The sequence below is a fragment of the Palaemon carinicauda genome, chromosome 34 (assembly GCF_036898095.1).
Source record: "Palaemon carinicauda isolate YSFRI2023 chromosome 34, ASM3689809v2, whole genome shotgun sequence".
NCBI classification, from domain to species: domain Eukaryota; kingdom Metazoa; phylum Arthropoda; class Malacostraca; order Decapoda; family Palaemonidae; genus Palaemon; species Palaemon carinicauda.
The window spans coordinates 78910391-78932221 of record NC_090758.1 but is presented as its reverse complement, the minus strand read 5'-3'; the positions used below and the strand labels follow the sequence as shown (position 1 = coordinate 78932221).

The following is a 21831-nucleotide window of genomic DNA, read 5'->3' as shown; positions in this document are numbered from 1 at the left end:
AGGTGGGTTTTTTAAGTTAGCTTCTCCCGTCGTACTCGTAGGTAAGGAAACTGTTGTGTAAGGGGGGGTCCGAGGGGGCGCAGCCCCCCTGGGTAAGGACACGGCTTTTAGCATAGGTTAGGTGGGTTTTTTAAGTTAGCTTCTCCCGTCGTACTCGTAGGTAAGGAAACTGTTGTGTAAGGGGGGGTCCGGGGGGACGCAGCCCCCCGGGGTAAGGACACGGCTTTTAGCATAGGTTAGGTGGGTTTTTTAAGTTAGCTTCTCCCGTCGTACTCGTAGGTAAGGAAACTGTTGTGTAAGGGGGGGTCCGGGGGGACGCAGCCCCCCGGGGTAAGGACACGGCTTTTAGCATAGGTTAGGTGGGTTTTTTAAGTTAGCTTCTCCCGTCGTACTCGTAGGTAAGGAAACTGTTGTGTAAGGGGGGGTCCGGGGGGACGCAGCCCCCCGGGGTAAGGACACGGCTTTTAGCATAGGTTAGGTGGGTTTTTTAAGTTAGCTTCTCCCGTCGTACTCGTAGGTAAGGAAACTGTTGTGTAAGGGGGGGTCCGAGGGGGCGCAGCCCCCCTGGGTAAGGACACGGCTTTTAGCATAGGTTAGGTGGGTTTTTTAAGTTAGCTTCTCCCGTCGTACTCGTAGGTAAGGAAACTGTTGTGTAAGGGGGGGTCCGAGGGGGCGCAGCCCCCCTGGGTAAGGACACGGCTTTTAGCATAGGTTAGGTGGGTTTTTTAAGTTAGCTTCTCCCGTCGTACTCGTAGGTAAGGAAACTGTTGTGTAAGGGGGGGTCCGAGGGGGCGAAGCCCCCCTGGGTAAGGACACGGCTTTTAGCATAGGTTAGGTGGGTTTTTTAAGTTAGCTTCTCCCGTCGTACTCGTAGGTAAGGAAACTGTTGTGTAAGGTGGGGTCCGAGGGGGCGAAGCCCCCCTGGGTAAGGATACGGCTTTTAGCATAGGTTAGGTGGGTTTTTTAAGTTAGCTTCTCCAGCCAAAAATCGTTTTTAGAACGACGGCCACAGTTCAGAATATTCCCGTTTTCTACGGATCTGGCCATCACCCTACAAAGGCTCCCAGTTAGCTATAGTACAACCCTAGGTGGAAAAGCAGGATGCTATAAGCCCAAGGGCTCCAACAGGGAAAATACTCCAGTGAGGAAAGGATATAAGGAAACCAGGTAGAATAGTGTGCCTGAGTGTATGTATATGCATGTGTATATCTATCTATCTATATAGATATATGTATATACAAAGGATGAAATATTGAGATTTTATCACAAAACGCAATAAACTTTATACCACGAAATTCTTAGGAAGCAAATTCTCCTTGTTTTAATATATAAACTGCAATAATTTCCCAATCGTTGAAACTGAAGAGAATGAATGTGTATATATATATATATATATATATATTGCAAACATATAAATACTTATAAACACAAATATATATATATATATATATGCATATATATATATACACACACATATATATATATATATATGTACACACTACTCCCCCTAATTTCACGCACCGTCCGTACGCAACGACTCCTGCCTAAACTTTCACGGCTAACCGCCTTTCTTTCACCCGAGGTCATCTCACCTTTGACCTTGTCTTCCAAATCACCTCCCACACCTGTCTAAAGGTCACGTCTGATCCAGCTGCCCGCCCCCGTCCCCTACGGCCACGACCGACCGCCCGCGACGATTAGCAATCAATAATCAATTCGTATGTTTTTAAATGACCCTACGAAGTGGCATTACCCGTAATGGCAGCGTTCCAATTACAAAGGTGCCATTGCCAGTCTTACCTACCCCTCCCCCCCTGTGTCATCGAAACCCAAAGCTAATTAGGTGGGGACAGAGAATAAAGGAGGGTGGGTTAACAGGTAATTGGATTAACAGATCGTCGGAGGTCGCTTCAAAGAGAAATATCGATGGCTCGGTTTTTCTCTGGTCGTGTTGTGATTTGGAAAGTCTTCTATCACCTTTTTTGCGTTTACAATGTTGTTGTTTTGATTATTTATTACTTTCTTCGTTATGCATATTGCTTTTTCTTTTATTCATTTAACATTTTGCTTTTATTTTCATGTTGTTTCTATGCGCTGTTTTTAACTGTGTTTGAGCATTATGTAACAAGAATATTTAGAAAAAACTATAAGAACTTAAGTGATATACTATATCTCAACGACTCTTATCATAGATAAGCCAATGAAATACAGTTAACAACAACAACAAAGAACAACAACAATAACAATTTAACAATAATGAAATCAACATTGTATTTCACTTCCCATACACATTTGACATTTAATAGAATTAACATACAATTAATGCTAGATAATGAGATCAAGGGAAGAGCTTTCTAGGGAAGAAAATTACATTATATTTTGTTCCCGGATTAAAGAGGGGGGTAGGATAAGAGGGGGGGGGGTTAATCGTGACTTCAGCTTTTCTGACATGCGAAATTTCAATGTTGGACCTTGTAACAGACCTTGGGTGCCAGTACGAGAAGGCTGAACGCCTTTATGTCAATTAAGAATTCGAATAAATCTATGTAATATAATAATTATTATTATGATTACTATCTTCATTAATATTGCTATTAGCATAAAGATAAAGATAAACACACACACACACACACACATATATATATATATATATATATGTGTGTGTGTGCGTGTGTGTGTGTATGTGTATGTGTGAGTGTGTGTATGTGTATGTGTTTAAATAAAAATAAAATTCTCTATAAACAATCCTTGGTAACATATATATATATATATATATACGTATATATATGTATATATATATACACATACACGTGTCTATTTGCATGTATGTGCGTGTGTGCATAGTCATAATATACCCTTTGAATGTAATACTCTGTATTAAACCTATTCCATTTTTTCCTCTATTTTCAAAAACGACCTTATTTCAATTCTAATTTCAAGAATAAAGTTACACTTTTGTAATTAAATTCTTTCTGATACCTGAGGCTCAAAGGATCAATGGTTCTTTTTGCGATATTTTGTCGCAACATTAATTCATTTTCTCTTTTTTTTTCTCTGTGGTTTTAATCAAGAATTATTTTTCTTAAAAAAAGGAAAACGTTGATTTTATATTTTTATGTCTTCTTTAATTTGTTTCCAAAAGATACATTTATCTTATTCTTCTTCTTCTTCTTCTTCTTCTTCTATGTGGGGTCGATGTTTCTGGCCAGCTTTCTCCATCTACCTCTGTCCCACACTTCATCACCGGTTAATCCCTTTGATCGAAGGTCACCCTTGATACAGTCCATCCATCTTCGCTTCGGTCTCCCTCTCCTTCTCGTTCCCTGTACCTCCATTTCCATCTCTCCTCCCAATATACTGTTCATCTCTTCTCATGACATGACCATACCACCTCAGTCTACTTTCTTGGATCTTATCTGATAGTTTCTAACTCCTGTGGTACCCCTAATTACCTCACTCCGTATCTTATCTCTTCTTGTCACCCCACACATCCATCTCATTCTCATCTCTGCACATCCAGTTTCTTCTCTTCTGTCTTCTTTATTGCCCACGTCTCCGCTCCATACATCATTGCCGATCTCACAACTGTCCTGTGTACTTTACCTTTCAACTTAACCCTTATTTTCCTGTCGCATAGTACTCCACGCACTTTTTTCCAATTCTTCCAATCCTGCTTGTATTCTGTGGTTTATTTCTGCCCCCAGGTGACCATCCTCTGCAACAGTTGATCCTAAATACTTAAAATTTTTAACCCTTTTTCAATATCTCTCCTTGTAAACTAACTTTCCCATTCTCCCCATTTTTCAATCTCAAATACTCTGTCTTTTTCCCGGTGATATTCAATCCTCTATTTTCCATTTCTGTTCTCCACTCTTCCAGTTCCTCTTCTCTCTCTCTCTCTCTCTCTCTCTCTCTCTCTCTCTCTCTCTCTATATATATATATATATATATTTAATCCTCTATTTTTCATTTCTCTTCTCCACTCCTCCAGTTTCTCTTCTGTATATATATATATATATATATGATATATATATATATATATTTACATATATATAAATATATATATATACACTTATATATATATATATATATATACATATACATATATATATATATATATATATAGAATGTATGATTATATAAATATATATTAAACAAAAGCAAAACAAAATATGGCCAGAACCCAACGAGTAACACAAGGCCTAATCAAAACTTGGTCCCCACGCGACATTGTTCTCCCCGGGGAGAGTGTGGGAGAGTGTGGGCCAATTTAGCCCAATATTAATCTGCCAGCCTTAGTTGATGAGCCATGGTTTATGTCTGAGAGAGAGAGAGAGAGAGAGAGAGAGAGAGAGAGAGAGATTGATAAGGATATCTATATAATGCTTTATTAAGACATTATTCATTTAGCTTTGGAGAGAGAGAGAGAGAGAGAGAGAGAGAGAGAGAGAGAGATAAGGATAGCTATGTTTATTAAGACATTCATTTAGCTTTGGAGAGAGAGAGAGAGAGAGAGAGAGAGAGAGAGAGAGAGAGAGATAAGGATATCTATGTTTATTAAGACATTATTCATTTAGCTTTGGAGAGAGAGAGAGAGAGAGAGAGAGAGAGAGAGAGAGAGAGATAAGGATATCTATGTTTATTAAGACATTATTCATTTAGCTTTGGAGAGAGAGAGAGAGAGAGAGAGAGAGAGAGAGAGAGACTTGTGTTTTAGAAAGGTTAAAGATAATAAAATATCAAAATATTTACTCCTGGAAGACAAAATATTTTATTCAAATATTTTATTACAAAGAATTATTATTAACATAACTAATCATTGTTATAATTTAATATTTTCCACTTTATATAAAGCCAGCTTTATCAAAAGCTTTAATATTATGAAGGTAATAACTTTTTTAAGCTTTATGAGTGTGACGTCACAAGATGGCGGCCGTGACATCACAAGATGGTGGCCGTGACGTCACAATACAGCTGCGCTGAAGTCACAAGATGACGGCTGTGACGTCGCAATATGGCGGCCGTGACGTCACAATACGGCAGCCGTGACTTCACAATACAGCAGCCGTGACTTCACAATACAGCGGCCGTGACTTCACAATACAGCGGCCGTGACGTCAGAAGATGACGGCTGTGACGTCGCAATATGGCGGCCGTGATGTCACAATACGGCAGCCGTGACTTCACAATACAGCGGCCGTGACTTCACAATACAGCGGCCGTGACGTCAGAAGATGACGGCTGTGACGTCGCAATATGGCGGCCGTGACGTCACAATACGGCAGCCGTGACTTCACAATACAGCGGCCGTGACTTCACAATACAGCGGCCGTGACGTCAGAAGATGACGGCTGTGACGTCGCAATATGGCGGCCGTGACGTCACAATACGGCAGCCGTGACTTCACAATACAGCGGCCGTGACGTCACAAGATGACGGCCGTGACGTCACAAGATGGCGGCCGTGACGTCACAATACGGCGGCGCTGACGTCACAATATGGCAGCTGTGAGTTCACAATATGGTGGCGGTGAGTTCACAATATGGCGGCGGTGACGTCGCAACATGGTGGCCGTGACGTCCCAAAATGGCTGCCGTGACGGCACAAGATGGCGGCTGTGACGTCCCTAAATGGCGGCCGTGACGTCACAATATGGCAACTTCGACGTCACAATATGGCGGCCGTGACGTCACAATATTGCGGCCGTGACGTCACAAAATGGCGGCCGTGACGTCACAATATGGCACCTTCGACGTCACAAAATGGCGGCCGTGACGTCACAATATGGCACCTTCGACGTCACAATATGGCGGCCGTGACGTCACAATATTGCGGCCGTGACGTCACAAAATGGCGGCCGTGACGTCACAATATGGCACCTTCGACGTCACAAAATGGCGGCCGTGACGTCACAATATGGCGTCCGAGACTTCATATCCTCTAAATTACAATATGTTTATAATATATTTCCCTTAACTTTGCGTATTATAATAACTCGCAACGGGAGTCTTAATTACCTTCGACTTTACGAATTACCTTACGAATTACCTTTAGTGAAGTAATTCTGTTAACTTACTTATTATATCTAATGACTGCTAGATTACATTGTGAGTTTATATATTCTGGTATTTTCTTTCGGTGGTATTTTTCAATTACTCTAACTCAGGCGGAAGAGTTATCTGTAATTATCTATCTATCTATCTATTTATCTATTCATATATATATACAGTATATTGTCAGGCGTGTACAGGACATCAACCTAACGTATTGTGAATGACGCATATGGCCTAAACAAGGAATTTGTACCTGATAGTAAGTCGACTGAATCGTGTTGTGCCCTTGTGGAAAAGGTCAGGCCGATAGCAACCTAACGTCAAAAGGAATCACTGAAGTCACGAGATCTTTAAAAATTTTATTTCCTAATGTAGAAGGGTTCCATTTTTCCAATAATGGTTTCATCTATGTGTTTTAGGGATGAGGTTGTTGGACCCACACCATTTAACGCGGATATACTGAGGGTTGCGTACTGGCTTAGCTGATCAGAGCACCGGTGGTACAACAGGTGTATTATTGCCATCGTTGTGATGCCATATAGTAATTTTTCCTGATTTAGGATTTCTTCAGAGCCAAACCCCCCTAGGGTAAGGCTACGCTGGATGCGATGAGCTTCGAGGTAGAGGTGTGACTTGGGTGGCAAAGCAGCGATAAAGCGACACACAACCACATCAGAAAAACAGAGACAAAGCGACACACAGCCACATCAGAAAAACAGGGACAAAGCGACACACAGCCACATCAGAAAAACAGAGACATGGCGACACACAGCCACATCAGAAAAGCAGGGACAAAGTGACACACAGCCACATCAGAAAAACAGAGACAAAGCGACTCACGGCCACATCAGAAAAGCCACCCTCCAACGCATCAAACTCAGAACTTGAAGCTTTCCATCTATCCAAGTATGTCATTACTCGATGGGAAATTGTGTCGTCATGGGTTAAGACGCTGGGAACTGCCGCAGCATTTTAAAACATGTCACGTCGCTCAGCGCCAACCAAAGAGGGTCAAGCCTTCACGCTTTCCGATGTGAACATCTACACTAGATGCAATTTGTTAAATATTGCCCAAGCAAACCTCTTGCCTGCAACTTCTATGCTCATCACGTTTGGTGTGGCCGTACCCTAAATTTGGTGGGTACTGTCCCTTTCTAAAAGGTCATTGCATCATCTTCCCACTGGCCTCTAATTGCGGCTTTATCTAGCCCACAACTTTATTTCCATTGTCGCTTCTTTCTCCCATCTTACCGTGCAATGTCTTCTAACTTACTTCGTATTAAACTGCGGGATTTTCACTCAGTTGCATCTGAGGAATGAATGACCTTCCTTAGCCTCATTACTTGGCCATATGGCAAATATTTCATGAATCCTAATCCACAAACAAACGCAACAGCAGCCAGTGCAGTTTTTATCTTGGAATTATTGGTTTATTTCATGTGTTGTTCCTAATTAGCTGTTCTGCATATACATACTTTAGCACCTAACTCTAATTCCAGTATTAAATCTACAAAGACAAAAAGTGATGCAGACATTTTTCAATTTGCTTTGTCTTACAGTCTCCATGGCCTATATGGACAGCTCTCTTCTGTAATCTTGAATTCATGAAGCCAAGATATGGCACAGACATGTAGTGAGAATCAGCCAGCTTTACTTCGTCACTTTCTGTTGTTCTTCTGTTGTCTAGTATTAGATCTACAAAGACAAAAAGTGATGCAGACGTGTATTGGCAAAATGCTGGGTCTTACAGTCTACCTGACCCATGTGTACAGCTCCGCTCTGTATCTGTAATCTTTAATCTACGAGGTCAAGATGTGGCACAGACATGTAGTGGGAATCAGCCAACTTTATTGTTTTCCATATTTATGTCGATATTATCATCATCTGAGAATTAAAGAAAACCCTTGTATTTCAAAAGGTTAAATTTATGCATCTGTAAGAATTAAACAAAATAAACTCGACCACATATTTGCTCTGGACCTTACAACAAACGTAGGAGTTACCTATATACCTGTATGTAGCTCTAGAAGCTGCTATTTTTCTGTTTTCATTAAGTTCTTCGGATATGTGGTTGTGAGTCCCACCGCCTATCCATTATGTGTTCAGGGTTACCCTTCCAACTTCTGAACACGTAGGTTTATTTGAATTAACTTGAAGATTGACCATCTTGATATGGAGTGTAAAAAGGTGTTTGCAATAAATATTTTAATGCAGACAGAACTCTGGGATGTTGATATAGAGATATTGACTTTTTTTAAGGAAGGATTGTTTGTAACATGATAGAATTGCATCCAATTGGAGAATTCTCTCTCTCTCTCTCTCTCTCTCTCTCTCTCTCTCTCTCTCTGCAAGCAAAGTGGCCATTGACCATCATTTGAAAGCAGCAAGCGCTTAGACCCTAGTCAGATTACACGGCTGTATTTAGCTATTCAGGAAACCTGACTCCATTCAAATCTCTCTCTCTCTCTCTCTCTCTCTCTCTCTCTCTCTCTCTCTCTCTCTCTCTCTCTCTCTCTCTCTGAATGTAACTAATTCGGCTAACCTCTATTGAATTTAGAACCCAGAGTGGAGTGATAGATTCTCATATATCCCCAGAAACGAAAATTAAATGTAAATCTTTTCTCATAGTTGGTGTTTTTTTAGGAATTAACGCATCGTACGGACTGTGTATCATTCGCGTCGGCTTCGAATTAGATGCCTATTACCGCCTCTTCTTCTTCTTCTTCTTCTTGTTCTTCTTCTTCTTCTATGCCTGCATCTTTTCCCACTTCTATGTGGGGTCGATGTTTCTGGCCAGCTTTCTCCATCTACCTCTGTCCCACACTTCATCACCGGTTAATCCCTTTGATCGAAGGTCACCCTTGATACAGTCCACCCACCTTCGCTTTGGTCTCCCTGTCCTTCTCATTCCCTGTACCTCCATTTCCATCACTCTCCTCCCAATATACTGTTCATCTCTTTTCATGACATGACCATACCACCTCAGTCTACTTCAATCTACCTTCTTGGATCTTATCTGATAGTTCTCTAATTCGTCATCCCCCGGATGGAAGGTAAATCGTTGGCTGAAAGGGAACCTGGTCCCATTGACGTTTAGGAAGTGCCTGCCAGCGCGGCACTTGGTGTGGGGCCTCGCCCCAGGACGGGGGAGGAAGGATTACCTCTAGGAAAGAGCCGCCTCTTCAATCCCTCCATCGGCTTAAGTAGCCCAGAACAAGGGCGTTGTAACGACGTCGCATCATGCGTCTGTTCTTGTGTTTTATCGGTCCCCTCTTCTGACGTGATGGTGAAGTCTTTACCTGCATCACGCTGGCAGGCGAATCGCGATATGTTTTGATCGTTTGGGCCCTGTTTAGCCTAACTGAAATGCAACATAAGCACTTTTCACAAACATTGGCTTTCGAGTCTCTCTCTCTCTCTCTCTCTCTCTCTCTCTCTCTCTCTCCTATCGTTTAACTAACTAACAAAACTCACAAAATACCTAATCACACACATATATCAACTTACTCAATGTGAAATTTTCTCCTTTACATGACATACAAATATATGTATAAATATATATATATATATATATATATATATATATATATATATATATATATATATATATATATATATACACACGTGTATATATATATATATATATATATATATATATATATATATATATATATATATATATATATATATATGTATACATATATATATATCATACACATACATGAAACAGCAAATCCATCCGTTTCTAGTCCATCGCAGGACAAAGGTCTCAGACCAGTTTTCATCACCACGGTGGCCAGTGCGGATAGGTGATGGTGGGAGATTTGGTCTGATCGTTCACAGCAAACCAACTTAGTATGGGCGGCCCTGACTAGTACAACTTTGCTGATCATGTCGATACACAAACTGTTTCATATATATATATATATATGTATATATATATATATATATATATATATATATATATATATATATATATATATATATCCCTTCTGAGTGGGGATACCTTAACCTTGTGAAAGGGTTTGTGTATCGACATGATCAGCAAAGTTGTACTAGTCAGGGCCACCCATACTAAGTCGGTTTGCTGTGAACGATCAGACCAAATCTCCCACCATCACCTATCCGCACTGGCCACCGTGGTGATGAAAACTGGTCTGAGACCTTTGTCCTGCGATGGACTAGATACGGATGGATTTGTTGTTTTATGTATGTGTATATATATATATATATATATATATATATATATATATATATATATATATATATATATATATATATTCAACTTTTCTTCCTTATAAGCTACTACTACTACTAGTACACCTAGAAGGGTTTCGCCCTTACCAAAGGGCTCATCAGGCGGGTTCAGCCCGTTTCCAGGCTTGGTTCCCACGACCCTCCCTCCCAACCTCTTTTTTTGGATTTTTTCTATTTTCAAACCATCCAATTGGACACATTGGATGGTTACCTCCGCAGACAAACCTCCCTGGAGAAGACGTCTCTCCTTCCTCCCCAGCTGAAGGGCCTTGGACCAACCCATGAGGACAAGTCCCCTGCATACTAGAAGAAACAGAGCTAGTTCCCTCTGCAGAGCCGGTCTTCTAGATTATTCCCCCAGAACCACCCGAAGGTTGGTATCCGAAAGAATAGATCCAGATATCCGACCATTGTACACTTGACAGAGGTCCTGTACACCCCCATCAAGGTACAAAGCATACTAGAAAAAGCAAAGTTTCTTCCCTCTGCAGGGCCTGTCCTCTGGGTTGTTTCCAAGTGGCCTTCAAGCTAGGCAGTTAGGCCAGGCGTCCTTCCAGGGTTGTCTTCTTCTTCTTCTTCTTCTTCTTCTTCTTCTTCTTCTTCTTCTTCTTCTTCTTCTTCTTCTTCTTTTGAATGTTCAGTTTTATATTTTTGGGTTGATTTTTTATTTATTTTTTATTTTCTTGAGACATTGGAGATTGACCTCCGCAGACAAACCTCCCTGGAGAAGACGTCTCTCCTTCCTCCCCAGCTGAAGGGCCTTGGACCAACCCACGAGGACAAGTCCCATGCATACTAGAAGAAACAGAGCTAGTTCCCTCTGCAGAGCCGGTCTTCTAGATTATTCCCCCAGAACCACCCGAAGGTTGGTATCCGAAAGAATAGATCCAGATATCCGACCATTTGTACACTTGACAAAGGTCCTGTACACCCCCATCAAGGTACAAAGCATACTAGAAAAAGCAAAGTTTCTTCCCTCTGCAGGGCCTGTTCTCTGGGTTGTCCCAAGTGGCCTTCAAGCTGGGCAGTTAGGCCAGGCATCCTTCCAGGGTCGTCTTCTTCTTTTTCTTCTTCTTCTTCTTCTTCCTGCTTTGAATGTTCAGTTTTATATTTTTTTTGGATTTTGTAGTTTTTATATTTTTTGGGGGAATTTTTAGGTTTTTATATTTTTTTTATTTTTTAAATTGTTCCTTTCACTCCTTACTCCGTGACATTTTCTTCCAACTTATTCAACAAATCGTTCAATTCCTCAGCCAATTTTTGAGCAGAGTCAATATCATCCATGTTGGCCAAAATGTTTAGCTCAAGACTTTCTAACTTTGTCTCCAGGGTATCCAAATGAACTCCTGTTTCCATTCCCAGTCTGTCCTCTTGTATCATATCTGCATTAGACATTTCCATCTCTTCTTCACCCCTTTCAATTTCTCTTTCAGAATGTTGAATTGAATCCTTAATTTCCATAAGCAACTTTTTAATTCCATCAGGATTATTTATATTAATTGCTGCTCTTCTTATAAGAATTGGAATGATACAAGGGCATAAACAAATGAAATTCTTTAGACAATTCTGGAGTCTTCTCTTCTTGATTTTCTCTGGCTCCTTCATATCCTCATTCTCTGGAGCAAAAACGTCCTCCAGTCTAAGTTTCACGTCTGAACGTCGGCCATATTGCCATGTCAGAGGATCCTCATTCTCTGGAGCAAAAACGTCCTCCAGTCTAAGTTTCACGTCTGAATTTTGGCCATCTTGCCATGTCAGAGGATCCTCATTCTCTGGAGCAAAAATGTCCTCACTCCCATTCAATAGTTCTTCAATTAGCACCTCTATGGGTGTTTCTTCCTCAAGGGCTTTCATTCTTTCCTCCAGGAGAGTTAGCTTTCTTTCTATCTCCTTTCTGAGTGTCTTCTCTTCCTCCAGTTCGACTTTAGTATCCTTCAACTCCTTATCAGTTACCATGGATTCCTTCTTCCAATAGGAAAGTCCATTCTCCTTCTCCAGTTTCTCCTGTTCAAGCAGCTGAACTTGGCTGTCCTTGATATTGTTTATCTGTTTGAGTGCTTGAACCTCTTCATTAAGAGTATGAACCTCATCCTCTGCTTCCTCTCTTTTCTTCTCCTCCTCCTTTAAGTTTTGTTCCAGCCTTTTCTTTTCTTCCCTGTTTTGTTCGACCATAGTTTCAAGCTCTTCGGAGATTTTTTCAAGTCTGTCTTCTTTTTCTTTCTTGAGTATCAACTCCTCTTTAAGTTTGTTTTTATCTTCCTTCTCGAGATTCAACTCTTCTTTAACTGCCATTGTTTCGTCATGTAAGTATTCAATTTGCTCCTCCTTTTGCAGTTTCTCCTGTTCAAGCAGCTGAACTTGGCTGTCCTTGATATTGTTTATCTGTTTGACTGCTTGAACCTCTTCATTAAGAGTATGAACCTCTTCTTCTGCTTCCTTTCTTTTCTTCTCCTCCTCCTTTAAGTTTTGTTCCAGCCTTTTCTTTTCTTGTATGATTTGGTCGACCATAGTTTCAATCTCTTCGAACATTTTTTCAAGTCTGTCTTCTTTTTCTTTCTTGAGTATCAACTCCTCTTTAAGTTTGTTTTTATCTTCCTTCTCGAGATTCAACTCTTCTTTAACTGCCATTGTTTCGTCATGTAAGTATTCAATTTGCTCCTCCTTTTGCAGTTTCTCATGTTCAAGCTGCCGAATTTTGCAGTCCTTAATATAGTTTTTCATTTCGAGGTCTTGAACCTCTTCATTAAGAGTATGAACCTCTTCTTCTGCTTCCTTTCTTTTCTTCTCCTCATCCTTTAAGTTTTGTTCCAGCCTTTTCTTTTCTTGTATGTTTTGTTTGACCATAGTTTCAAGCTCTTCGGACATTTTTTCAAGTCTGTCTTCTTTTTCTTTCTTGAGTATCAACTCCTCTTTAAGTTTGTTTTTATCTTCCTTCTCGAGATTCAACTCTTCTTTTACTGCCATTGTTTCGTCATGTAAGTATTCAATTTGCTCCTCCTTTTGCAGTTTCTCCTGTTCAAGCAGCCGAACTTGGCTGTCTTTGATATTGTTTATCTGTTTGAGTGCTTGAACCTCTTCATTAAGAGTACGAACCTCTTCTTCTGCTTCCTTTCTTGTCTTCTCCTCTTCCTTTAAGTGTTGTTCCAGCCTTTTCTTTTCTTGTATGGTTTGTTCGACCATAGTTTCAAGCTCTTCGGAGATTTTTTCAAGTCTGTCTTCTTTTTCTTTCTTGAGTATCAACTCCTCTTTAAGTTTGTTTTTATCTTCCTTCTCGAGATTCAACTCTTCTTTAACTGCTATTGTTTCGTCTTGTAAGTATTCAATTTGCTCCTCCTTTTGCAGTTTCTCATGTTCAAGCTGCCGAATTTTGCAGTCCTTGATATAGTTTTTCATTTCGAGGTCTTGAACCTCTTCATTAAGAGTATGAATCTCATCCTCTGCTTCCTTTCTTGTCTTCTCCTCCTCCTTTAACTTTTGTTCCAGCCTTTTCTTTTCTTCCCTGTTTTGTTCGACCTTAGTTTCAAGCTCTTCGGAGATTTTTTCAAGTCTGTCTTCTTTTTCTTTCTTGAGTATCAACTCCTCTTTAAGTTTGTTTTTATCTTCCTTCTCGAGATTCAACTCTTCTTTAACTGCCATTGTTTCGTCATGTAAGTATTCAATTTGCTCCTCCTTTTGCAGTTTCTCCTGTTCAAGCAGCTGAACTTGGCTGTCCTTGATATTGTTTATCTGTTTGACTGCTTGAACCTCTTCATTAAGAGTATGAACCTCTTCTTCTGCTTCCTTTCTTGTCTTCTCCTCTTCCTTTAAGTTTTGTTCCAGCCTTTTCTTTTCTTCCCTGTTTTGTTCGACCATAGTTTCAAGCTCTTCGGAGATTTTTTCAAGTCTGTCTTCTTTTTCTTTCTTGAGTATCAACTCCTCTTTAAGTTTGTTTTTATCTTCCTTCTCGAGATTCAACTCTTCTTTAACTGCCATTGTTTCGTCATGTAAGTATTCAATTTGCTCCTCCTTTTGCAGTTTCTCCTGTTCAAGCAGCTGAACTTGGCTGTCCTTGATATTGTTTATCTGTTTGACTGCTTGAACCTCTTCATTAAGAGTATGAACCTCTTCTTCTGCTTCCTTTCTTTTCTTCTCCTCCTCCTTTAAGTTTTGTTCCAGCCTTTTCTTTTCTTGTATGATTTGGTCGACCATAGTTTCAATCTCCTCGAACATTTTTTCAAGTCTGTCTTCTTTTTCTTTCTTGAGTATCAACTCCTCTTTAAGTTTGTTTTTATCTTCCTTCTCGAGATTCAACTCTTCTTTAACTGCCATTGTTTCGTCATGTAAGTATTCAATTTGCTCCTCCTTTTGCAGTTTCTCATGTTCAAGCTGCCGAATTTTGCAGTCCTTAATATAGTTTTTCATTTCGAGGTCTTGAACCTCTTCATTAAGAGTATGAACCTCTTCATTAAGAGTATGAACCTCTTCTTCTGCTTCCTTTCTTTTCTTCTCCTCCTCCTTTAAGTTTTGTTCCAGCCTTTTCTTTTCTTCCCTGTTTTGTTCGACCTTAGTTTCAAGCTCTTCGGAGATTTTTTCAAGTCTGTCTTCTTTTTCTTTCTTGAGTATCAACTCCTCTTTAAGTTTGTTTTTATCTTCCTTCTCGAGATTCAACTCTTCTTTAACTGCCATTGTTTCGTCATGTAAGTATTCAATTTGCTTCTCCTTTTGCAGTTTCTCATGTTCAAGCTGCCGAATTTTGCAGTCCTTAATATAGTTTTTCATTTCGAGGTCTTGAACCTCTTCATTAAGAGTATGAACCTCTTCATTAAGAGTATGAACCTCTTCTTCTGCTTCCTTTCTTTTCTTCTCCTCCTCCTTTAAGTTTTGTTCCAGCCTTTTCTTTTCTTCCCTGTTTTGTTCGACCTTAGTTTCAAGCTCTTCGGAGATTTTTTCAAGTCTGTCTTCTTTTTCTTTCTTGAGTATCAACTCCTCTTTAAGTTTGTTTTTATCTTCCTTCTCGAGATTCAACTCTTCTTTAACTGCCATTGTTTCGTCATGTAAGTATTCAATTTGCTCCTCCTTTTGCAGTTTCTCATGTTCAAGCAGCTGAACTTGGCTGTCCTTGATATTGTTTATCTGTTTGAGTGCTTGAACCTCTTCATTAAGAGTATGAACCTCTTCTTCTGCTTCCTTTCTTTTCTTCTCCTCCTCCTTTAAGTTTTGTTCCAGCCTTTTCTTTTCTTGTATGTTTTTTTCGACCATAGTTTCAAGCTCTTCAGAGATTTTTTCAAGTCTGTCTTCTTTTTCTCTCTTGAGTATCAACTCCTCTTTAAGTTTGTTTTTATCTTCCTTCTCGAGATTCAACTCTTCTTTTACTGCCATTGTTTCGTCATGTAAGTATTCAATTTGCTCCTCCTTTTGCAGTTTCTCCTGTTCAAGCAGCTGAACTTGGCTGTCCTTGATATTGTTTATCTGTTTGAGTGCTTGAACCTCTTCATTAAGAGTATGAACCTCTTCATTAAGAGTATGAACCTCTTCTTCTGCTTCCTTTCTTTTCTTCTCCTCCTCCTTTAAGTTTTGTTCCAGCCTTTTCTTTTCTTCCCTGTTTTGTTCGACCTTAGTTTCAAGCTCTTCAGAGATTTTTTCAAGTCTGTCTTCTTTTTCTTTCTTGAGTATCAACTCCTCTTTAAGTTTGTTTTTATCTTCCTTCTCGAGATTCAACTCTTCTTTAACTGCCATTGTTTCGTCATGTAAGTATTCAATTTGCTCCTCCTTTTGCAGTTTCTCATGTTCAAGCAGCTGAACTTGGCTGTCCTTGATATTGTTTATCTGTTTGAGTGCTTGAACCTCTTCATTAAGAGTATGAACCTCTTCTTCTGCTTCCTTTCTTTTCTTCTCCTCCTCCTTTAAGTTTTGTTCCAGCCTTTTCTTTTCTTGTATGTTTTTTTCGACCATAGTTTCAAGCTCTTCAGAGATTTTTTCAAGTCTGTCTTCTTTTTCTCTCTTGAGTATCAACTCCTCTTTAAGTTTGTTTTTATCTTCCTTCTCGAGATTCAACTCTTCTTTTACTGCCATTGTTTCGTCATGTAAGTATTCAATTTGCTCCTCCTTTTGCAGTTTCTCCTGTTCAAGCAGCTGAACTTGGCTGTCCTTGATATTGTTTATCTGTTTGAGTGCTTGAACCTCTTCATTAAGAGTATGAACCTCTTCATTAAGAGTATGAACCTCTTCTTCTGCTTCCTTTCTTTTCTTCTCCTCCTCCTTTAAGTTTTGTTCCAGCCTTTTCTTTTCTTCCCTGTTTTGTTCGACCTTAGTTTCAAGCTCTTCGGAGATTTTTTCAAGTCTGTCTTCTTTTTCTTTCTTGAGTATCAACTCCTCTTTAAGTTTGTTTTTATCTTCCTTCTCGAGATTCAACTCTTCTTTAACTGCCATTGTTTCGTCATGTAAGTATTCAATTTGCTCCTCCTTTTGCAGTTTCTCATGTTCAAGCTGCCGAATTTTGCAGTCCTTAATATAGTTTTTCATTTCGAGGTCTTGAACCTCTTCATTAAGAGTATGAATCTCATCTTCTGATTCCTTTCTTTTCTTCTCCTCCTCCTTTAAGTTTTGTTCCAGCCTTTTCTTTTCTTCCCTGTTTTGTTCGACCTTAGTTTCAAGCTCTTCGGAGATTTTTTCAAGTCTGTCTTCTTTTTCTTTCTTGAGTATCAACTCCTCTTTAAGTTTGTTTTTATCTTCCTTCTCGAGATTCAACTCTTCTTTAACTGCCATTGTTTCGTCATGTAAGTATTCAATTTGCTCCTCCTTTTGCAGTTTCTCATGTTCAAGCTGCCGAATTTTGCAGTCCTTGATATAGTTTTTCATTTCGAGGTCTTGAACCTCTTCATTAAGAGTATGAACCTCTTCATTAAGAGTATGAACCTCTTCATTAAGAGTATGAACCTCTTCTTCTGCCTCCTTTCTTTTCTTCTCCTCCTCCTTTAAGTTTTGTTCCAGCCTTTTCTTTTCTTGTATGTTTTGTTTGACCATAGTTTCAAGCTCTTCGGAGATTTTTTCAAGTCTGTCTTCTTTTTCTTTCTTGAGTATCAACTCCTCTTTAAGTTTGTTTTTATCTTCCTTCTCGAGATTCAACTCTTCTTTAACTGCCATTGTTTCGTCATGTAAGTATTCAATTTGCTCCTCCTTTTGCAGTTTCTCCTGTTCAAGCAGCTGAACTTGGCTGTCCTTGATATTGTTTATCTGTTTGAGTGCTTGAACCTCTTCATTAAGAGTATGAACCTCTTCTGCTTCCTTTCTTTTCTTCTCCTCCTCCTTTAAGTGTTGTTCCAGCCTTTTCTTTTCTTGTATGATTTGGTCGACCATAGTTTCAATCTCTTCGAACATTTTTTCAAGTCTGTCTTCTTTTTCTTTCTTGAGTATCAACTCCTCTTTAAGTTTGTTTTTATCTTCCTTCTCGAGATTCAACTCTTCTTTAACTGCCATTGTTTCGTCATGTAAGTATTCAATTTGCTCCTCCTTTTGCAGTTTCTCATGTTCAAGCAGCTGAACTTGGCTGTCCTTGATATTGTTTATCTGTTTGAGTGCTTGGACCTCTTCATTAAGAGTATGAACCTCATCCTCTGCTTTCTTTCTTTTCTTCTCCTCCTCCTTTAAGTTTTGTTCCAGCCTTTTCTTTTCTTCCCTGTTTTGTTCGACCATAGTTTCAATCTCTTCGGACATTTTTTCAAGTCTGTCTTCTTTTTCTTTCTTGAGTATCAACTCCTCTTTAAGTTTGTTTTTATCTTCCTTCTCGAGATTCAACTCTTCTTTAACTGCCATTGTTTCGTCATGTAAGTATTCAATTTGCTCCTCCTTTTGCAGTTTCTCATGTTCAAGCTGCCGAATTTTGCAGTCCTTGATATAGTTTTTCATTTCGAGGTCTTGAACCTCTTCATTAAGAGTATGAACCTCTTCATTAAGAGTATGAACCTCATCTTCTGATTCCTTTCTTTTCTTCTCCTCCTCCTTTAAGTTTTGTTCCAGCCTTTTCTTTTCTTCCCTGTTTTGTTCGACCTTAGTTTCAAGCTCTTCGGAGATTTTTTCAAGTCTGTCTTCTTTTTCTTTCTTGAGTATCAACTCCTCTTTAAGTTTGTTTTTATCTTCCTTCTCGAGATTCAACTCTTCTTTAACTGCCATTGTTTCGTCATGTAAGTATTCAATTTGCTCCTCCTTTTGCAGTTTCTCATGTTCAAGCTGCCGAATTTTGCAGTCCTTAATATAGTTTTTCATTTCGAGGTCTTGAACCTCTTCATTAAGAGTATGAACCTCTTCATTAAGAGTATGAACCTCATCTTCTGATTCCTTTCTTTTCTTCTCCTCCTCCTTTAAGTTTTGTTCCAGCCTTTTCTTTTCTTCTTTGATTTGGTCGACCATAGTTTCAATCTCTTCGGACATTTTTTCAAGTCTGTCTTCTTTTTCTTTCTTGAGTATCAACTCCTCTTTAAGTTTGTTTTTATCTTCCTTCTCGAGATTCAACTCTTCTTTAACTGCCATTGTTTCGTCATGTAAGTATTCAATTTGCTCCTCCTTTTGCAGTTTCTCATGTTCAAGCAGCTGAACTTGGCTGTCCTTGATATTGTTTATCTGTTTGAGTGCTTGAACCTCTTCATTAAGAGTATGAACCTCTTCTTCTGCTTCCTTTCTTTTCTTCTCCTCCTCCTTTAAGTTTTGTTCCAGCCTTTTCTTTTCTTGTATGTTTTGTTTGACCATAGTTTCAAGCTCTTCGGAGATTTTTTCAAGTCTGTCTTCTTTTTCTTTCTTGAGTATCAACTCCTCTTTAAGTTTGTTTTTATCTTCCTTCTCGAGATTCAACTCTTCTTTAACTGCCATTGTTTCGTCATGTAAGTATTCAATTTGCTCCTCCTTTTGCAGTTTCTCATGTTCAAGCTGCCGAATTTTGCAGTCCTTGATATAGTTTTTCATTTCGAGGTCTTGAACCTCTTCATTAAGAGTATGAACCTCTTCATTAAGAGTATGAACCTCATCTTCTGATTCCTTTCTTTTCTTCTCCTCCTCCTTTAAGTTTTGTTCCAGCCTTTTCTTTTCTTCTTTGATTTGGTCGACCATAGTTTCAATCTCTTCGGACATTTTTTCAAGTCTGTCTTCTTTTTCTTTCTTGAGTATCAACTCCTCTTTAAGTTTGTTTTTATCTTCCTTCTCGAGATTCAACTCTTCTTTAACTGCCATTGTTTCGTCATGTAAGTATTCAATTTGCTCCTCCTTTTGCAGTTTCTCATGTTCAAGCAGCTGAACTTGGCTGTCCTTGATATTGTTTATCTGTTTGAGTGCTTGAACCTCTTCATTAAGAGTATGAACCTCTTCATTAAGTCTGTGTACCTCTTCATCTGTTTCTTCCGTTAACCTTTCCCCTTCCATGAACCCTTCATTATGTTTTGCTCTTCCTTGTACATCCATTTCTTTTTCTTCTTCTGTCAGAGGTCCAATGAGATCATTAGTCCCTAAAGCTTCCAGTTGAAACTCCTCCAACTTAACTTTCATGTCCAATTTCTCCTGCTCCAAATTCTTTGCCTCTTCCTTTGCGATAGTTGCCTCTTCCTTTGCGATAGTTAGCTCATCTTCTATATCTTTTTTAAGTTTATTTTCTTCCTCCAATTGTACTTTAGCCGCCTGCAACTCTTCAAAAAGTAGAAATGTTGCTTTTCGCCAATGTGCAACCTCCTTATACATCTTCAAAGTCTCAAGTCGACTTTCCTGTAAATGTCTCTGATACTCATCTTCAATCCTTGCTTTTTGTTCTCGCATTTCAACTAACATCCGTTCGTTTTCTCGCAAGCTGTCTTTAGCCTTCTTCAAGTCCATTGTTAGCGCTTCAATTTCCTTTTGCAAGTGGCTGTTCTTCTCACGATTGAGCTGTTTGTTTTCTCGCAAGCTGTCTTTAGCCTTCTTCAAGTCCATTGTTAGCGCTTCAATTTCCTTTGGCAAGTGGCTGTTCTTCTCACGATTGAGCTGTTTCTCAAGGAAGCAAAGCCGGTCGTCCTTCTGTTTAGATAGCTCCGCATAACGGTCACGTTCATACTGCAAATGTTGGTTCATCTTGGTCTTCTGACAGAGCACCTCTTTCATCTGTGCGATTGATACGTCCTTCTCCCTCAAGATCTCTTGAAGATCCTCAATCTCTCGCCTAAAGAGATTAGCTTTATCCTCTTCTCTTCCAGACTTTCCGTTTTCCTTTGCCTCTTGAACCTCCTCCTTGACGGTGATCAGCTGTTTCTCCAACGTTTTGTTGAGCTTCTTCTCCCTCTCGACCTGCCTCTGAAGTCGGAGGAACAACTCGTACGTGTGCTGTCGGTTGAAATCCTCCAGCAAAGAAGGTTTGGGGAAGTCTTTCAGAGCGCCATTTCTGACCAGATCTGTCAGTATATTAGCGAATTCGTAGTCTTCCTCGGCGGTCCTCCTGCCGTTTTCTCTAAGTTCAGAGAGTTTCCGTCGCAGTCGCTCAATTTCCTCACTTTGGTCGTCAACGTTGTCATCTTTTTCAGTAACATTTCCAGCTCCAACAATTTGGGACGTCTCGTATTCTTTCTCCTCTGTTGGAGTTTGTAGCTCCTTGTTTCTAAGGGCTAGTTTCAGTCGTATGGTTCCCGTCTCCTCGGCATCCTCCGTCGTCGATTTCGCTAGGATCTCACTTGCTGCTTTGCCCAGCAAATTCATTGATCCGGCGATAATAACATTATAAAATTCCTCTACCGGCAAAGGGGAAGCTGAAGTTCCCATTCTGCAGGCAAAGTTAATAAAGTTTAAAGCTACAACAACACACAAGTATTTACTCATATTCGCCATATTTCTATGATGAATTACAATTTGTCTGTAGGTGGCTTCGTTTGAAAAAAGAAAACAGAAGTTGGTACGCGAAGATTCTTGAAGACTTCAGAAACGACTTCAGGGCTTTCCTTCTATGATTCTCTTTAATTATTTTTCTCTTTCTTTTTATCTGTTCCTTCCGTTTTATTTTATCTATCTATCTATCTACAGATAGATAGATAGAAAGAAAGAAAGAAAGAAAGAAGAAAGAAAGGTATAGAAATACTTTGATAAATGACCTTGAAGAGGAAAAGCATTTTTGGCGGAAGACAGAGAATTCTTCCGGAGAGAAAACATCCTCAGGGGTCTCCGGAGAAGCGCCTTCTTCGTCTTGAATGTCTTCGGGAGAATCTGTGTTGTCTTCTGGATTCTCCGTGGAAGATCACATTCGTTTTCAATCAATTTCGTTGTTAGGATTTCGACTGAAAACTGAATTACAGTAACAAATTTTATTAGTTAATAACACGGGCGTTTTTTTATGAATTAAAACGAAAGGAATAGATAAAAAGAAACAGAGAAACAGAAGGAAATTGAAGGAAAGGGAATGAGAGGAGAGCAACAATTCCTTCCCGGAGGGAAAGGCGTCAGGAGGAAAAACCTTCTGAAGACCTGAAGATGTTTTGGAATCGTTCAGAAATTCTTCTCGGTTTCAAAGTCTCTCTCTCTCTCTCTCTCTCTCTCTCTCTCT

General features: G+C 39.6%; 2 protein-coding genes across 2 annotated transcripts; both read right to left on the bottom strand.

Moving 5' to 3' along the window:
* Positions 1-11510: 11510 nt before the first annotated feature.
* On the bottom strand, positions 11511-17042 carry LOC137627052 (trichohyalin-like). Its single transcript, XM_068358035.1, has one exon. It carries the CDS (start codon positions 16809-16811, stop codon positions 11511-11513), a length of 5301 nt encoding a protein of 1766 aa, XP_068214136.1. The 5' UTR covers positions 16812-17042.
* Position 17043: 1 nt separating this feature from the next.
* LOC137627051 (golgin subfamily A member 6-like protein 22) lies at positions 17044-21122 on the bottom strand. Its single transcript, XM_068358034.1, has 2 exons — positions 17083-21122; positions 17044-17047 (listed from the first exon to the last, which is right to left on the bottom strand). The coding sequence occupies exons 1-2, from the start codon at positions 21120-21122 to the stop codon at positions 17044-17046; spliced, it is 4044 nt and encodes a 1347-aa protein (XP_068214135.1).
* Between the last annotated feature and the right edge of the window lie 709 nt (positions 21123-21831).